This window comes from Perca fluviatilis, chromosome 18 (assembly GCF_010015445.1).
Source record: "Perca fluviatilis chromosome 18, GENO_Pfluv_1.0, whole genome shotgun sequence".
Lineage (NCBI taxonomy): Eukaryota > Metazoa > Chordata > Actinopteri > Perciformes > Percidae > Perca > Perca fluviatilis.
This window is the reverse complement of record NC_053129.1, coordinates 28,806,351-28,824,762: the sequence shown is the minus strand read 5'-3', so window position 1 is coordinate 28,824,762 and position 18,412 is coordinate 28,806,351. Positions and strand designations below refer to the sequence as shown.

Below are 18,412 nucleotides of genomic sequence, written 5' to 3'. Positions count from 1 at the left end.
GCCCAAAGGTCACTTGCTTACGTTTAAGCATTTTCAATGTGCACGCACAAAATTCACTTTGCAATCAGATCCACCTTTAACCAGTCAAGAGCTGATGTGACGTTAATATCTTAACCCCTGTTCACTGGTTGGTGCAGCTTCCAGATTAATTCTTTTTCAGAGTCACTATTGGTTATTTGATCGGAATACAGATGTTTCAAAAATATGTAAATTTATATTCTTTCAAATCCAGTGGACATTTTCTTTGAACATGAAGAGGATATTTGCATTGGGACATGTTTAATGTAAAATGTGTAATCCTTATTTTACTTGTACAGAACTGATAAAAAAAAACATAAAGTTATGATGCCAAACAAAATAACATTCTAACTGGAGAAAAAACTGCCTGAAAGAACACGTAGCCTCAGAAGACTTCAGCTTTTGTATCTCCTACAGACACCAACGCTTTGTGAAAAAGACACTTTATGCTGTATTACCTCATAAAAATAAGCTTTGCAGATTCCAATAATTGGAGATTTATCTTTTAAAAACATTAGATTTCTTAAGATTTTTTTTTTTGTTGTTGTATTTTATTAGTGTTCAGAATCTCACGTACACATATTTCAATTTTTCAGATTCTATGACAAACCATATACTTATTCTTTTACTTATTCAAGTATAGAGGTTAAGAGATGAGATAAACAGATGTACAAATGAACCTACAAAAATAACACCATAATAACGAAACTAAAATAAAACAGGGAGACATCACTTTCAATATAATGAAGAAATACAGTCAGGCCATTCATCTGAGACATAGTTGTACCACTTCTGCCAGTGTTCAAGAAATGTTTCCATTTTTCAGTGTAATCCGCTCCATTCTGTAGATTTCTGTTACAATATCTCTCCATGAAGTAATTGTTGGACACTCTGGTAGTAGCCATTTTCTGGTAATAGCCTTTTTACTGGCCACCAGCATTGCATTTATCAAGTGTTTGTCCCCTTTCAGCCAACTTTGAGGTATATTTCCAAGATACAGAGTCTTAAAGTCCAGATTTCTTAAGATTAACAGCAAAAGAGGAGAGGGATCCATTAAAAGTTCATTTATTTCTCTCCTGGTTGCTGTTTGTTGTAGCTTACATATTTGTGTGGGTTATGTAACACTGAGGACATGCGTCACCACTGTTAACCGTTAAATGTTCTATATGAGGCCTGAAATTCCAGTACTTCTCAAATTATTGACCGCTCTCTTACCCGGACTGTAGTAGGTATTGCATAGGAAACTGGAATGCACTAAGGAGCACTACAGCTTCCAAGGTTATTCAGCTTTTGGGGTCCCTTTCTTTAGCGGTACAGTCCAAACTGAGAAATCTTGTTATATTTGATCATAACATGTATTTTGATCAGCATATCAAATCACTGAACCGCACGTTTCTTTCAATTAAGAAACATTGCCAAACTTAGAGCTGTTGTTTCGCATTCTGAGCTTGAGATGATCATTCAGGGATTTATATCATCCCGGCTTGATTACTGCACCTCCATTTCCACCTGTCTCAGCAAGTTGTCCCAGGACCGTCTACAACTGGTCCAGAACTCTGCTGCAAGGCTGTTGACTAGGTCCAGCAGGATGTCGCACATCACTCCAGTTTTATACTCATTACATCAGCTTCCAATCAAGTTCAGGATCCAATTTAAAGTTCTTGTTCTGACTTATAAAGCTTTGCATGGTCAGGCACCTGTTTATATCTCGGATCTGCTCCATCCGTACCCTACTAACAGGTCCCTCAGGTCTTCTAACCAGGGATTACTGGTGGTCCCACGCACTCGCTTAAAAACTAAAGGGGACCGTTCCTTTGAATCGTTGGTTCCAAACCTGTGGAACGCCCTTCCTATTGTCTTACGTTCTGCAGTCTCTGTTGAAGCTTTTAAAAAGCAGCTGAAGACACATTTGTTTAAATTCGCTTTTGACTCATTTTTGTAACTTTTTTTAGGTTTAGTTTTTAATCTTTTTAAATGAATTTCATTGGTCTTTCAGTTTTATTCTCCTTGCTTTTTTCTGTTGGATCTTGCTGTATTTTTTACAAATGTTTATCATGTGAATGACTTTGTGACTTTGTGTGTAAAAGGTGTTATATCAAATAAACGTATTATTATAAGGGGAGCACATAACGCGGCCAAGGCTGCAAAATATTTCTGAATTTGTAAATTAGAATTATGAGGCTGTTTAGGAATGTTTAACCTTCATCAAAATACACATTGATGGACAAATATGATTTATTTTTTTTGTTAAAGTGAGTGCAGCAGATGAAGAGAAAATGGCAAAAATTTATAACATTTAGATTTTTGAAGAAGTTGAAAAATATATTTTTTTTTTAAATCCAGTATTCTCAGTTGAATGTGAATCTAATCACTTGCTCATTGGCTCCATTGTCGAACCTTCCACCAATATTGCAGAATTCTGTGAGACATAATAACTAACAAACGGACAAAGAAAAAGGGCCAAAAATACAACCTTATTTGTATTTAAATGTCTTGAAAGGCGTCTTAAAATACTGTGATCTACCTAAAAGAACATAATTAATGTGTCATTTTAAATACAACTATATTTGTGCAGTTAAGAATTCTAAAATATATGCATATTGTGTTCTAGCTGTGTGTATTAAGGATGCCACGACTGCGGTGAGCGGCGGTTATGTGAGCAGCAAACTCTCATACAAGGATCACGTTCTGGAGCTGACGTACGAAGAAGGAAGTCCCTGCCCAGCAAACCCCGACCTCAAACACAAAACCATCATCAACTTCATCTGCAGGTACTTCCAACTTCGGCCTCTGGTAGTGAGAGTAATTACACAAACACTATCCATGTGCTTCAGAAAAGCGGCGCGGTCACGGAAGGCTTGTATCATGTGGATGCGCTGACAGCTTTGCTGTCATTACTTAGAATTCCTCATGGGGGAGACAGAAACTACGCACTATAGCTTTTTATATATATATATATTTTATGTATTTATTACTCTTTCATCTGTCAGCTGCTTGAAATGTTTGATGATCCTTTTTGCAAAACACCCGTAATGTATCGGTCATGTTAACACTGAAATATCTAGCTTCGTTCTGAGTGTTTTACATTGTGTTTGTACAGGCCAGCTAACATGGGCTCGGCCCCTTCAGAGCCTGTTCTCATCGACACCGACGCTGAGACTTGCACGCACTTCTTCTCTTTCCACACACACCTGGTCTGCGAACAGCCAGTAAGTATGTCTTCGTTCATTCTGATAAGTCGGAATATGCTCGGCCCGTTTCATAAAGTAAACCAAATTCAAATGTGGAAAACCTTTGGATAGAGAAGGTCGTTCCATCCAACACAGCGAAGAAATAACTGAAAAAGATGTCGTTCGTTGGTAATTTAAATCAGATGTATGTTAAGTTATGCATGTGTTTGCAAGTGTGTCCTGTGATAAAACTACCTTAACATCACAAGATAACAGCCTCAAATGTTTTGTTAAAACATGTCTGCATAGTCAGAAAAGATGAATGACACGTGCATCTGAACAAAGTCATACCGTTGTTACTATCTTCACTTTTGTTGTGGTGATATTGACTTTTCACAACAGAAATAGGATACTGTCAAGAACTTCTATATTTTGAAGTTATTCCTACATAGTGAAGTGAAAAATATGGAGCATTCCTTCATAAATTAGCACCAAATTGGCCATTTCAAAGAGCAAATTGAATTCCAGTTGAGTGTACCATAATACACTCAACCATAATCAAAGGAGACAGGAATGTAACATTTATTTATGTGGTGCTTTAGGAAGCATCGGATTGTCTCTGACTCACTCATTCCAGAAAAATTCCTAAAACTCAAAGAAGAAAAGAAGAGGCTCAAAAGAAGAAAATATTCAAAGAAAAGTTTCTACAGCCATTGTATATAATGAAATGGTTGAATTCCTTGACTTCAACTTTGGCTTTCTAGCTTTGCTCATCTGCTGTTACTGTTCATTCATAAAACGCTACAAGGATGTACCATTGACATTTATTTTTGTCCTTTTTATTTAATTACTTTTCAGGTAAAGTGTTCGGTCCAGAGCGGCTCTGCTCTTATTGACTTGACTCCCCTGATTCATGTCAGTGGATACTACACAGCAACAGGTCAGTGGGCCGAGGTTTCATAAACACTCAGACACAGATATCAGACTTCTTGAGATTTTTGTTTGCAAATGAAGTACAACATCCATCATTTATCGGGCTCAACATTCATCCAGATTTACTGTCTCGATGTTCCTGTTTCTACCTTCTTTTCAGACGAGACAGTGGACCTAAGTGACGGATCTCCAGACTTCTACATCAACATCTGTCAGCCTCTAAATCCCATCCCCGGGGTCACCTGCCCCGCTGGAGCTGCCGTTTGTATGGATCCTGATAATGGACCTCCTGTGGTAAGACGCTCACAAGCACAGACACACACACATTCTCCCTCACGCTCTTTCCATACAAGGTAAATAAAGGACAATTTACTTTGACCTCACGTTCGTGTGGTTTGATGCATTTTATTATCAAAAACCAGAGCCCTGACTTTGGGCTGACAGCATGTTAAAAGGTCCGATGGCAACAGGACAACAGACACTGCTATTATAGTGACTAGTTTTTGGTTGACATCTTGATGTTGTTCCAGGTATTATTATCACACAGGAAATATGTGCAGTTGCTCAAAATAATAATAATGTGTTGAAAATGCACACTGGGGTATTCTTTTTTTTGGTACCACAGAATACATTTAATGCCATGACAAACAAAATGACAAAAAAGAAAATGTAATTCCAAGATCTTAACCAAATACATTTTTTAACACTTGGGGAAAATGCACTGTATGATATCATCCACGTAGCATCCATGTTGCGCCCCAAAATACACTTAATACCTTTTATTATATTCCTTCAAAGTCTTCACGACATATATTATGAGTCTGGACAGACATCAATTTAAAAAAATGCACATTGAGCCATTTCGAGATCAATACAGTAACAGGGGAAGTATTCATCACTTACAACAGCTCCACCAAGTGTGCGGCAGATCCCGCACAGAACTACACTTCGACCATCATCTTTACCTGCCAGAGAGGCCTGGAGCTGGTCAGTCAGCACTTTCATGTTTGACTTTTATGATACGAATACTTACGCATGCACTGTGACTTTACTTCTCTGAGGATTTTGTTCACCCTTTCAAAGCAGTGACCTTTTTATATCTTCATCCAGGGTTCTCCACAAATGCTGAGGCTGCAGGAATGTGTCTATTTGTTTGAGTGGGCGACCCCTATAGTCTGTTCAGACGCCACCCACACAAACTCCAGCGGTTGCCAGCTCACAGACTCCCAGCTCCAGTTCACCTTTGACCTGTCCACCCTCTCTGGTGACGTCCAGGTGAGCTCATTGGCTTGTTGTCTGTCCAAAATCTTTTATTTTTTATTTAACCAGGTAAGTCGATTGAGAACAAATTCTCATTTGCAACGACGATCTGTCAAATTTACACAGCTCCACATTCATACCTGGAACCTGCCTAGTACAACCACAGTCTTATCTGCTGGCCACTGAGCAGCTCGACTGGAGCAGTATTTTTTGTTGGGCTAAGGGCCTTGCTCAAGGGCACCTCAGTGGTGGTAATGAGGGAGGGACAAGCACTGCTCTTTCACTCCTTTACATGAAAGTTCCCTTCATCTTGTTGATATTGTTTTGTTTTATATGGTTTGTTTTACATTTCACTATAGATGTAATATATTCTTTTCTGTGAAGGTATTCAGTTTTTAGGTTTTTTTACTTCATGGTGCTGCAGACTCTGGGTTACCGGTTAAAAAGTGTAATAATGTTAATACTCTGTATGTCAGGTACCGGCGGGCTCCAGTATCTACCACATCAATGTCTGCGGCTCCGTGGCAGAGCCGGCCTGTAAAAAGAGCACAGTTTGCCGGGTGTCTGGTTCTGGTTCAGACAAGTCAGCCTCATCGTTTGGCATCAGCAAGGCCATGACGATGGACTTCAAACATGACGAGCAGGCCGTACTGATGCAGTACGGTGGAGGAGATGCATGTCCACCAGGTAGGTCTGTTAAACTTAACTTGTGTATGACCCCTTCAAAAGGCCCAGAATCGGGCTTTGGACCTCAGGTCTTTCTTTATGAAAATAAAGGTAGAAATCTGTTTCTGCATTTTTAAAAGCTTTACTAATATTTCAATCTGCTGATATTTGTAGGTTATTATAGATCAGATCACTTTCTTACACTGTACATTGTACTCCCAGGAGCAAAATGGATATACTAATTAGATAAGATGATACTTTCTTCTGTGGCCGGGTTGGATCAGTGGGTAGAACAGGCGCACATATGCTGAGAGGTTTATGCCTCGACGCAGAGGTCCAGAGTTTGAGTCTGACCTGTGACAATTTCCTGCATGTCTTCCCCCTCTCTCTCTCCTTTCTCACCTAGCTGTCCTGTCAATTAAAGGCAGAAAAGCCCAAAAAATAATCTTAAAAAAAAAGAAGATACTTTTTAGAAATACAATTGAACAAGTATTTAATGTGTTGTTTGTGTGCTCTAGTGACCAATGAGGGTGAAGTGTGTGTGTTCCCCTTCACTCTCATGAAGAAGTCGTACACAGAGTGCACCAAAGAGGGAAGGACAGACGGCAAGATTTGGTGTGCGACCACTGCCAACTATGACACGGACAAGAAGTGGGGATTCTGCAATGCAGGTGACAGCTTTTTTGGCAAGAGAGAGGAAGCGCAAAAAAAATACTGAAAGGAGATGGGACGACCACAAAGGCATCGCTGTGAACTCCATTATTAGAACTATTACTTGTGCTTTGAAACGTTTATGTAAGAGATTTAGAACTTCAAAAATAGAGCAGGCAGACAGGATTAACAAATCAATGAGCCAAGATGAAAAATGTCCACAGTTGCTAACATAAAATGCCTAATCCCTCACCATTTCAAAGCACCTGTGTGCATTTTTACACTAGAAGCTTTTTCTCATTTGTTTAAATGTTCCAAAATGCTTTTGTGTTTTTGCATTTTATCACCTTTTCATTCATTCTCTCTTTACTGAAAACCATGCTGCCGTTCTCTCTTTCTTCCAGTTTCTGGTAAGCGTCAGTCCTCTATATTGTTTACCTGCGACCAGTCTGCAGGCCACGGCTCGCCACAGCTGCTCTCGGAGACGGAGGGTTGTTCGGCCACTTTTCAGTGGCGCACCAGTGCTGTTTGTCCACCGGTGAAGATGGAGTGTAAGCTGGTCAGCCAGCATCAGACCTTCGACCTCCGAACCCTCTCCTCCCTCACTGAGCCGTGGAAGTTTAGCCACCAAGGAGATTCGTAAGTCTGGCTTTAGTCATGGTTGGGCACTGTTTCCATGTCTAATGTGTAGGGGTGTGACGAGACACTCGGCTCATGAGTTGAGACGAGACACGAGATTGGGTTGAGGAGAACGAGATGAGATTTTAACACTTTTAACATTTTAAATAGTCCTTTATTCAGTCGAAAGTCACAAAATGAAAAACGACTGCACTGTGAAAGGTTTTGCCAAACTCAAAGGACTGGCTTCTCTCCTTTTATAACTAACCTCTTTAGACCCAATAACTGCAGCATGAGCTTCTAACTTCTAATTGAAGCTGTGTGTGACCTTCTAACTGAACTGAACAGTGTTTTTAGTCTTATTTTTAAAGTGCAAACCATAATCAAAGTAGTACTTTCAATAATCAAAGCGTAAACAGAGACTGACCAATTTATTTCTTTAAGCACAATACGCTGCGAAGCCTAAGATATGGTTTTTCAGGAATAGGAGCATGTCCACGTTCTCTATCATACGTCATTCCATATGTACAGTGGAGAGATTTCTCTTTTCTCCGAGAACTATGGTTACTACGTAACCAAGCGTTTCATTGCAGCAGTAAACAAGGAAGTAGGCTGCTCTTGTATTGATTTATGACCATTTTAAGACAAGGGAAGAACATTTCTCTTTGTTTAATATCATTAAAAGTAAAGTTAGGTTTTGCTTTCTGCTTCCGACTCATTTAAAAATAGACCGAAAGAGAGCGATCTGCGCGAATGCAGCACCGTGTGTGTGTGTGTGTGTGTGTGTGTGTGTGTGTGTGTGTGTGTGTGTGTGTGGCGCAAGTGAGAGAGCGCAGCGGTTCGAACGCTTGGTTCTATAGGCAGCTTTTTTACAATTGCAACTCACTACCGCTCTGCAAAACTGAACTCGCCATAAACTTTGGAGAAAGGGCAGGGACTCCTATATGCTAATGTAGAGGTCCAAGCCACACTCCTCTTCAAAGCCAGATGTATAGTAAGACCAACCAGGTCAGACACCATCTACTGGCTGCTGCTCACTGCTTTAAATGTCCAATATCACGAGAAGAGCAATCTCGTGGGACGAAATCTCGTCACACCTCTACTAATGTGTCCTTTTAAAATTTTCATATTCATTTATGCTTGTTATCTTCTTATATCCTAAATCCAGATAGGACAGGGAAGTGCATAAGGTGTTATAGGATTTAGATGAATACATTTGTTAAATGATTTATGCTGTTTCTGTGCAAATTGTTAGAAACGTGAGGATTCATGAGGATTTTATCTGTAGGTGTTCTTAATTTATTCAGCATCACTGCTCCACCTTCACAGTAGTTGCAGAACTGAGGGGACTGACTAGTCTTTGCACCTAAATCTAAAATACAGGACAAAATGAAATCTATCGCCAGAAATGACTTTCCCTGCTTCACAATAGATGTTAGAAAAAGAAGAAATATTGCTAAAATCATGCATAAAGGTGAAAAGAATGTGAATATTTCTGGCCACCTAAAGCTCTTTAGCCTTGGCTTCCTGAGTCCTGACTATTCAAAAAACATTCTTTCCTCATGTTATGTCCTCAGGTATTATATCAACCTGTGTCAGGGCATCCACGGTGGGTTGCCAGATTGTCCTGCAGGAGCAACCGTGTGCCGACGCTCAGCAGCAGGAGTGACCCAGACCCTGGGCCGAGTTTATACTCAGAAAATGAGCTACACTGGTGGGTATTAAAGTCATGTATACGTTCATATCAGTGTGCTTCATGTTGGACTTTTTGATGACCCATAATGATATTTGCTTGAAGTTTCTAATATCCTAGGGTCACCTTTTGTGTATATTTTTACCGTTTTGTTGCCAGTAGAATTTAACAAAAGCTATGGCAATGCATTTTATTTTTTACTTCTATTGTTTGAAAACAGCAAACGGTTCAGCCTGTAAGGTAAAGAATCCAATGATAATGAATGAATTTATGAATTAAATGGAATGGATTGTTTTAGCACTCATGTGAGCTCTTGTCACTAGTGACTCTCGCAGCTGTGTTTTGATTCTGTGCATTAGAAAAGTTCATGATCACAGTTCTCAAACTCCTTCTGCAGATGGAAAGATCTCTGTCAGTTACTCAGCGGGGGAAGCTGTCTGTGGTAACGGCGTGAAGGCCAAGACTGTGATCCAGCTGAGCTGTGGCTCCACTGTTGGACATCCAGCACTCATCAGGTAACGCTCCACCTCAATGAAATCAGCTGGTTGTATGAAAAAAGCTTTTTAAGATTTTAGCCAGAGATTACATTTTTAGAGAACAACTTTAAGATATTATATTATGAAATTGAATAATAATTAAAATGTCTAAATAAAAATAAGGACAGTAAGGGTATGTGGGTTCAGGGATTTCTAACTGCCAGTTAATGACAAAACAGAGTTCTTTTTAAAGTTAAACTTTAACTGGTTAAAGCATTTAAGCACATTTTTTAGCAGACTTGATGTTATTCACAGTCACGACTAAGTCAGTTTATCCGCTTTCAATATCAATGTTTTATACTGAAAAAGTATTGAATAGTCTTTCTTCAGCTCCTCTTTTGTAAAATGTTTTTTGCTTATGTGTCTCTGTTACGATTGGTAAAAAAAAAACTGTTTCTATAAAATATATATTTTTAAAAGAAAAAATGTACATGACATGCTTTAACTTGTCCCTCAATGTCTAAAACTGCCAGTTTACCAGCATTTCATAGCTTAAATTCAATTTACTCCGCTAGTTTAATTGGTCCGAGAAGTCTTAAATGTTGCTTTCTGAAATATTCAATGTGACGCCATGCTAAGAGTGTCTCATTTCTGTCTGTTTCTGTGTGAACAGTGTTGATGAGGCTTCATGCGAGTTTGTGATTGGCTGGGAGACTCGCTCGGCGTGTGCGGTGAAGCAGCGTGAGGTGGTGATGGTGAATGGGACGATACAGGTTCCTGACACTGGAGCCAGTCTCAGTCTGGGAGCGCTCTACTTCAGGTAACACAAGCGCACACTCAACCCGTCCACCTGTGTCTTAATCCTGCTCCCAGCACACTCTTTTTCATGTAACTGACAAATATCTAACTGCGTTGCATAATTGAGAACTTGTACATTTTATTTTCAACCTGCGTTGGTTTCTTTACCCTTGTTTTTACTCTTCTCAGCCAGCATCAGGCGTCCGGAGACATCCGTCCAAATGGCGACCGCTACATTTACCACATTCAGTTGTCCGGCATCACCAACAACTCCCTGCCCACCTGTCTCGGTGCCAACATCTGCCAGGTCAAACTCGACGCACCCTACAGACGCAGGATTGGCTCCTCCAGCAAGGCCAAGTACTACATTAAAGGTAATGTATTGCTTAGTTTAGTGCAATTAGAGATTGAAATCAGAGGTGTGAAAAATAATTCTATTTCTCCTTGTCTTGAAGTAGTTGAATCAAAAATAGTTGAAAAAATGTCTCTAGGGATTGCGGAGTTGTTTGTCAGTCACCAACACTTTGGTCCAAATCTCCACAACTACTGAATGGATTGCCATGAAACTCTAGGTTTCCTGAAGATCAATCCAATTAACTTAGTATCTACCGCCACCAGCCAGTCAAAATTTCCACATCTAAAACATTTAACTCATTAGAAAAATAAAATTCCAATAATAGGTAAATATTTACTTATTCTGTCGCCTCCATGAGGAATTCTAAGTAATGACAACAAAACTGTCGGCGCGTCCACATGATACAAGCCTTCTGTGATCGCGCACCACCCCCACGCCTCCCCCACGCAGTTGCTAGTAGCCAAGGAGGACACGGAGGATTAAAAAAACATGACGGACTCTTCAGAAGAGGTCATTATCTTCATTGAGTTTCTGCGCGGGAAAGTCACCAGACGCCACAATCTTCTGAACATAGTCATACTGAGAAATCCAGAGAGACTTGTGTGGAGCTGATAGTCTTAATTAGCTTTGTAGCAACTCATTTGGCAATGGCTTCAATGTAACAGACATTTATTAAAATCAAAAAGTTACGCACTAAAGCTTTAAAGCAGATTCCGCCTAAAAAAATCAACAACTGCTTTAAATTTTAGCATAGCTTAGCTATATTTAAAAGTCAAATACCTCTTACCAAATGACTTCTTTTAACATTCTTCTTCTTTAACCTCCATTTAACATTAACGGCATGTCGACAACGTCTCTGCTTTCCCATCAGGAGGAAACCTAGATGTGATGGTGCCCTCTGAGTCGACATGTGGGCGAGAGAAAACCAAAATGGTGTCCTCCACCATCATGTTCCACTGTAACCCCTTGGCAGGTGTCGGCATCCCCGAGTTTATGCTGGAGACGGATGAATGCCAGTATCTGTTTGTGTGGCACACCGACGCTGTGTGTGGTCTCACGTGAGTAAAGACTTTTACACTGGAATATGGTTTTTACTCCAGACAACAAAAGTAGACTTATGAATATGTAAGTTTTTCTTTTAATTTTTTTTTTTTTTGCAGAACTGTTAACGCACAGACAGATGACGGCGACAGCAGCGAGACTTCACCCAGGCGAAGCAAGGCAGCGGGGGTGATGCTGAGCATCCTGTTGGTGGGTCTGTGTGTCTGTCTGCTGGGGATTTTACTCCACAAGAGAGAGAGGAGGTGAGACCAAGAGCATCCAACAAATGTAGATATGAAAGCTGTAAGCAGATTTAAAGTACGTTGTACAAATTTTAACGAATGGCGGTCTGTCTGCTCATCTTTGTTTTCCAACAGAGAGCTGGTGATCCAGAAGGTTGCTGGCTGCTGCAGGAGAGGAAACCAAGTCTCCTATAAATATTCAAAGGTGTGTTGATCTAATTAATTAATCAATTCTGAATTTGTTTATGCAATTTCCAGTGTGAAAGCACTCGTCCAGCCAGTAACAATTGTTGCTTTTAGAGGATGCTGCGTCTAAAACCTCTCCTCTTCCTGTGGCCTTTTATGACTCTCTGTAGCATTTCATCCAATCCTAGACAGTGCCACGCATCCTAAAAATAAAGGTTTGGTTACACTTTACTTGAAGGTATCTACATAAGAGTGACATGACACTGTCATGAATGTGTCGTAAACATTATAAACGAGTCATAAACATTTATGACATAACACTTCTTTTAGTGTAATTCATTTTTTGTCATGACAAGTTATGGTTAGAGTTAGGGTTAGAGTTCATGTGTCATGACCGTGTCATGTCACTCTTATGTAGATACCTTCACGTAAAGTGTTCCCAAAGGTGACCTGGTAGCTGTTGAGTTCATGTTGTCAGCCGCATGCAGAAGAAGACCTGCTGCTTTGTTCTTGCCCCGTTTTTTTTTTACATTCTTTCCCCTGCAACTGCAACCCTTTGTAATTAGGTAATGCAGATGACTCGCCGACCTGCCGCGTGCCTCTCAAAAATTTGAAACGTGGCTTTCTGTGGCCACACCGATCACGTCCTCTTCCGCAATCACACCAGCACCTACATAGCCAGCGTATTTTTAAAGACAATTTTATATGCAACAACAGTCTTCGAGGTCACTCAGTTCTCAGCTAGTGGTAAAGCTTGACGGAAGGTGACACAGGTGATTTATTTTCGTCCCACATGATTTGACTCCACTGTTGGTACGAACTTGAAATCCTTAGGTCAACATGGACGAAGAAGGGGGTGAAGAAGAGATGGAGTGGCTGATGGAGGAGCTCGAAGCCCCTCCCACCTCCTCTTCCTCATCTACCCACCGAGGGAAGGGTAACCACGGCAACGGTCACATCAAGACCAAGCCGGTGAACACGGACGGCCTGCGTTCGTTCTCGCTGGACGAGCAGGACGAGGACGACGACAGCGAGGACGAGGTGCTGAGCGTCCCGGGGGTGCGGGTGGTCAAATCCTTGGGACTCTCCAGGCACTCTTCAGCCCATCACAGCCCCTTCCTTCAGGTCAGTATTGTCGCAACATCTGTCCAGGTGTTTTCTTTTTACTTGGTGCTCAAAACTTCATTTTGTCAGCTATAATTTTTATTTAGTCTTTGTCCTGTGACAAATTTCCTTGTTAGTTTTTACTTAATCAAAATCTTCCTGTTTTTTTAAGTCACGTTTGTTTTAGTTGACTTAAAGTCTTATTTTAGGCAAAGAAGAGATAGATAGATCTATATATATATATATAATAAAGTAGACATTAGGATATACACAAATCAAGTAATAGGATTACACCCATTGTTCAAGTATTAAGTTAGACCTCAGTCCAGGCTGGGAGAAGGAGGGAGAAAAAAGTTACTATTACTTACTGTAACTATTTAAATTTTAGTCAATTTAATCTGTTAACATCTTAGTCTTGTTTTAGTCAAGACTGTCTAGTCTAACCAAAACTAATAATTGTGTCATTTTATTGAAGCTTATTTTGCATAAGATATTTTTCTTGAATGAAAAACACAGGTAGAATGATTAAGAATGCATCTTTGCAGAATACTTCCAGACATGGAACATTTGCATATTTATTTTGAACCAACACGAACAACTGGCCTGGGACCCAAGTTCTGATAAAACAAAGCATTTCGTTTTTTTTTCTTTCTCAGCCCTTTTGTAACAAAAAATGGGCCTAAATATCACTTTGTTTCTTTCTCCCAACTCCTGCTGTTGTAATTGTTAACTTGAGCTCCAATAAGTTACTCCGAGTCCTGACTTGTGATGCTGGTGTAGTCTTGATATGGCGCGTGCAGCACAGGTAACAGAACAGCTGCATTTAAGAAACTATTTTTTTTTTTTTTTTTTTTTGTCAACGGAAAGTTTGTATTTTTTTAATCTACATTTTTGTCTTATATCATCAACAATATTGCATGTTCATATAGTCCCAGTTAGTGTTTGATGATGTCAGTGCCGTTTCGTCATCATTTTGTCTTCGTCATATAAAAAAAGGTTTGTGGACGAACATATTTAGTCGTAGTCATTAGCTAACGAACCCTGAACACTGCTCGAAGCCTCACAGAAGTCCTTCATTTTCAGGAGGAGAGCGACGAGGACCTGGTCGGCCTCCTGGACGAGTCAGAGAGGAAGAGGAAGAGCAAGAGCAGCAAGCCTCGCTCCTCAGGCCTCAATCACGGTAACAACACGGCAGGCAATAGGAAACGGGACGAGGATGACAGTGACGAGGACCTCCTCAGGGTGTGATGTCACTTCCTCTATCCCCCTCCTACCGACAACCAATCTGAACTCTTCTCTCTCTCAGTGAATGTCTCCATAACAGCAACAATGAAATACCAACAACATAGAAAGCAGAAAACCTTTCCTCTCTTATGGGATTTTTGTTTTGGTGGACTGCACCTTCACTCGGCCTCAGACTCTCTCCAGTCCACTGTCTGCGGACTGTCGATGTTGGCACATGGGTTCTTATTTATTGATAGCTGATTATTTGTGTAATTCTGAAATGAAATAATAAGTTACTATAGTTACTTCAGTCTTACCACGATTCTCTAATAAAAATGAACCCCAGAGGCACAATAAGCTTTCTCAACGTGTTGACTCTGCAATGAGGCATGTCAGTGAAAAGATGTCAGTTGAAATATTTTTCCTTTCTTCTAGAGTTTTTTTTAAATGAATTTGTGCCATTGCTTTAGCACTTTATCGTAGCATTGATTAACTGACAATAATGCTGTCGACATGTCTTATTGCAGACACGGAAAAGAAAACTTGGGCTACATTTGGAGTTGATTTTTGGTTTAGATTTTTAATCTCCAGGGCTGTATTTCATAACTGTGGTGAGACGTACAGTTAAGTAGCTCAATAGTGAAACAATTCCGCAGATTTTGGGATAAAAACAACAGCTATCAAAGAAACGAGAAGGGAGGAAATGGGTTCAGTTCCCTGGACGGCGGCAGTGAAGGTGTCGGCTCGTGTTGTTTGAAAAAGGGAATGAAGACACCGTTTCTTTTCTTGCTTTTTACAGTTGCTATAATAGCAGATGTTTCCTCTTTCTTTCCCCTCGAAAAGAAAGCGCAATGCCTTCCTGATGATGAACTTACTTAGCATTTTCATCGATGAATCATGTCCGATGACAAATTGATATTTTTTTGTGTCTTGCTTTGATCAGAGACGTTGTACATAGACGATAATGTTCAATAATATGGACTGTTTGTTTGTTGTCTTCACCGGTGAATTGCTCACACATTTTGTTTTTATGATTATTTAAATTGTTGTCTGATCCGTCCGAATCTCTGTTCTGTTTCGAAAAATAGAGATGGCCTTAAGTGTGAATGGATGGTCGACGAGGACAGAGGTTGAAAGTGAAACTTGAGGTGTTGGTTTAGGTTGTGTGTCCCCCACCCCCCCTCCCGCCAAAGCCATATTTCTCCTGCCACCGCTGGCACTAATGTATGGAAGTTGGGAATTATGTTTTCCGCTTGCACACTCTCGTACATTAAAGTCTCAGTTTTGGTATTCAGGTCTGTGATTGTGGATGTTGCTGCATAAAAAGTGAGATTTGAACTCGGTAAATCCAAGTTTTTGCAGTGCCGTAATCAGCCATTTTTAGCCAAATGCATGTCACGATAAGACAAAAGAAAGAAGAAAAGCATTAATGTATCAAGAATGCAGGCAGTTTACTTACGTTTTAGACATTTTCTGCTTAATAATCAAACGAGTATTTTTACAAAAGATGTCTGTGATGATAGGAGATGCAAGGCCTGAGATATTTTGGTAACGTACCGGTGAATCAAACTGACTGCAGCGTTGCCACATAAGAGTGATGTGAGTAAGCCTACACAGTATAAACACAGAGTATTTGTGTGCCGTCCCACTTGCAGGTTTTTCTCTTTGGTCCCAGACAAAGAAGTCGTTGCGAAGTTGGCGTCTTTTAAGTTTACACAATTAGGAAGCAGACTTGGTGAATTTACAAACTCACAAATAGCTAATGAAAATATCCTTTAGTTGCAGACTATCCATCTACTTATATCAGTAAACATGGAATGGGACTTTCAGTAAATGCACAACCCTGGGAGAACACCTATTGATTTTGTATTGATTTGCAATCATAAACATAGAGTACTCACACAGACTAAATATGTATTAGATATGGTTTAGTTTTTTAGTTTTTTTGAGTGTTCAATCCACGGAAAATAAAAATTTATTTAGTATTTAATTAGTTAATAATTGCTATTGCGAAAATTTCATATCAATCAATATAGAAGGGTCACCATTCAGGGTATTTTTAAAGCTTTCTACACACGTTTTTGTAGGATGCCACTTGTCCAAAAAATGACAAAAGGATAAAAAAATAAATAAAAATCTTGAAATTGGAAATTATTTTATAAGGATAAGTTTGGGATACGCCATAATATTTAACAAATAGAGAACATCATCATGCTCCTGTCCCTGCGCTGTGGGTGTTCAGTAACTTGTTTTACTGTGTTATTATCTCTGTGATCACTAACTAAAATGGAACTTTTCAGAAGCAATTTTTTTCTGCTAAAATTGTCAGACTCCAAAAAGGTCAAGAAGAACTAAAGCTCTGATCACATTATCTCATCATGTAATCTGTTCATTTTTGAAGGTCTGTTGTAGCCATATCATAACGACTCATCTGAAATTGTTTTACTCAAAGTGAAATCTACTTTTTGAGAGCTTGAACAACGAGGTGCAGGTTTCCAAAGAACAGTTCAATTAGTGCAGTTACAAGTGAAATGTCAACTCTCCATATTTATTATTACATTAACCTTTAGAAGTCCAGCAAGAGTCGAAATGAAATCAAGCTTATTGTTGGCTGACTTTCATTTTAAACATTTATTCAGCATGTGGACCTCAGCGGTTTTTACTTGCTGACCCTGTTAGGAGCTTTGAACTACATCTACCTGTGTTTGGCACTTTGTATTCAACTCATGTTTCCGGAGGAGACGTCGTAGCACTCCTCATTACAGAGAAGCAGATGGTAGCGTTTAGTATGCGTAGTCCCTTTTTATTTTTTTGCCATTGTTGCATAACGTCTGTTTCTGCTGTATTTAGCGACCAAAGTTAGTGCGGCTCATCTGCATGGTACTGTACTGAACCTTCTCGTTCCTATGGAGATATTAATGGACATTCTTGTGCTTTTTTTGTCAACGCACGAGCAGAGAACCGCTTTGGGTTAGTTGAAACTAATTCAGAGTTTAACTCAGACAAACAAGCTTGGAGAATGTAATGACTAATAAAGCACAAGAACTTTTCTGTGATGATTCGGTACTATGGGAGATCATTCTTATGTTTTAGTTGGTGTAAGTTATATTGTCTGATATGTTTTCTCAGCTCTACTGCTTGTTTTCCTATTTAAAGAAACATTGATGTAAAAAATATTGCATTATTTGAATAAATAACATCCGCTGTTTATCACTGCTGTGGTTTAATCACACAATACTCCTGCTGACTTTACTTGGACTTGTTTTGGATTACTAGTAAATTGGTTTGATTTAGTTGGGATAACTTGATACTTGATTTCGATTTTTCAGGAGTGACTTGAGACTCGCCTCGAAGAACTTCAGATTGCACTTCTTTTGAAGGACTCATAACTTGTCTTAGACAAGTCTGTGAACATTCGGGAGGACTTGAGATTTGACTTGCACTCATCTTAAAGGTCCCATGGCATGAAAATGTCACTTTATAAGGTTTTTGTATAGTATTAATATGAGCTCCCCCAGCCTACCTATGGTCCCCCAGTGGCTAGAAATGGTGATGGGTGTAAAACAAGCCCTGGGTATCCTGCTCTGCCTTTGAGAAAATTTCTACAAGTATTATTCTAAGATACAGTACAGGACCACTAAGGCCTATATAAAAGAGACTTCAGATACAGTATTAGGGGACCACTAAGGCCTATATAAAAGAGACTTCAGATACAGTATTAGGGGACCACTAAGGTCTATATAAAAGAGACTTCAGATACAGTATTAGGGGACCACTAAGGCTTATATAAAAGCATCCAAAGAGCACCATGCCATGGGACCTTTTAATGGACTTAACACTTGATTTAGACAAAATTTGACTTGGACTTGTCTTGAATTCGTCTAATTTATCCGACTTTTTCAAGAAATGACCCAAGACTTAAAGAAACCCCTGGCTTTCGCCCGAATAGGCGTGCTACAAGCACCAATCCTTAGGAT

The 18,412-nt window shown here is 39.7% G+C and overlaps 1 protein-coding gene across 1 annotated transcript in view; it reads left to right on the top strand.

Moving 5' to 3' along the window:
* igf2r (insulin-like growth factor 2 receptor) overlaps positions 1 to 17,645 on the top strand; it is a 57,073-nt gene extending 39,428 nt beyond the window's left edge. The window contains exons 33-50 of the mRNA XM_039781356.1: positions 2,630 to 2,789; positions 3,119 to 3,227; positions 4,047 to 4,128; positions 4,282 to 4,416; positions 4,957 to 5,108; positions 5,232 to 5,396; positions 5,858 to 6,068; positions 6,566 to 6,718; positions 7,103 to 7,337; positions 8,894 to 9,030; positions 9,407 to 9,524; positions 10,159 to 10,305; positions 10,473 to 10,657; positions 11,510 to 11,696; positions 11,799 to 11,942; positions 12,057 to 12,126; positions 12,942 to 13,232; positions 14,295 to 17,645. Coding sequence (XP_039637290.1) covers positions 2,630 to 2,789; positions 3,119 to 3,227; positions 4,047 to 4,128; positions 4,282 to 4,416; positions 4,957 to 5,108; positions 5,232 to 5,396; positions 5,858 to 6,068; positions 6,566 to 6,718; positions 7,103 to 7,337; positions 8,894 to 9,030; positions 9,407 to 9,524; positions 10,159 to 10,305; positions 10,473 to 10,657; positions 11,510 to 11,696; positions 11,799 to 11,942; positions 12,057 to 12,126; positions 12,942 to 13,232; positions 14,295 to 14,459 — 2,846 coding nt within the window. The 3' untranslated portion in view covers positions 14,460 to 17,645. The remainder of the gene's footprint in view (positions 1 to 2,629; positions 2,790 to 3,118; positions 3,228 to 4,046; positions 4,129 to 4,281; positions 4,417 to 4,956; positions 5,109 to 5,231; positions 5,397 to 5,857; positions 6,069 to 6,565; positions 6,719 to 7,102; positions 7,338 to 8,893; positions 9,031 to 9,406; positions 9,525 to 10,158; positions 10,306 to 10,472; positions 10,658 to 11,509; positions 11,697 to 11,798; positions 11,943 to 12,056; positions 12,127 to 12,941; positions 13,233 to 14,294) is intronic.
* The last annotated feature ends 767 nt before the right edge of the window (positions 17,646 to 18,412 follow it).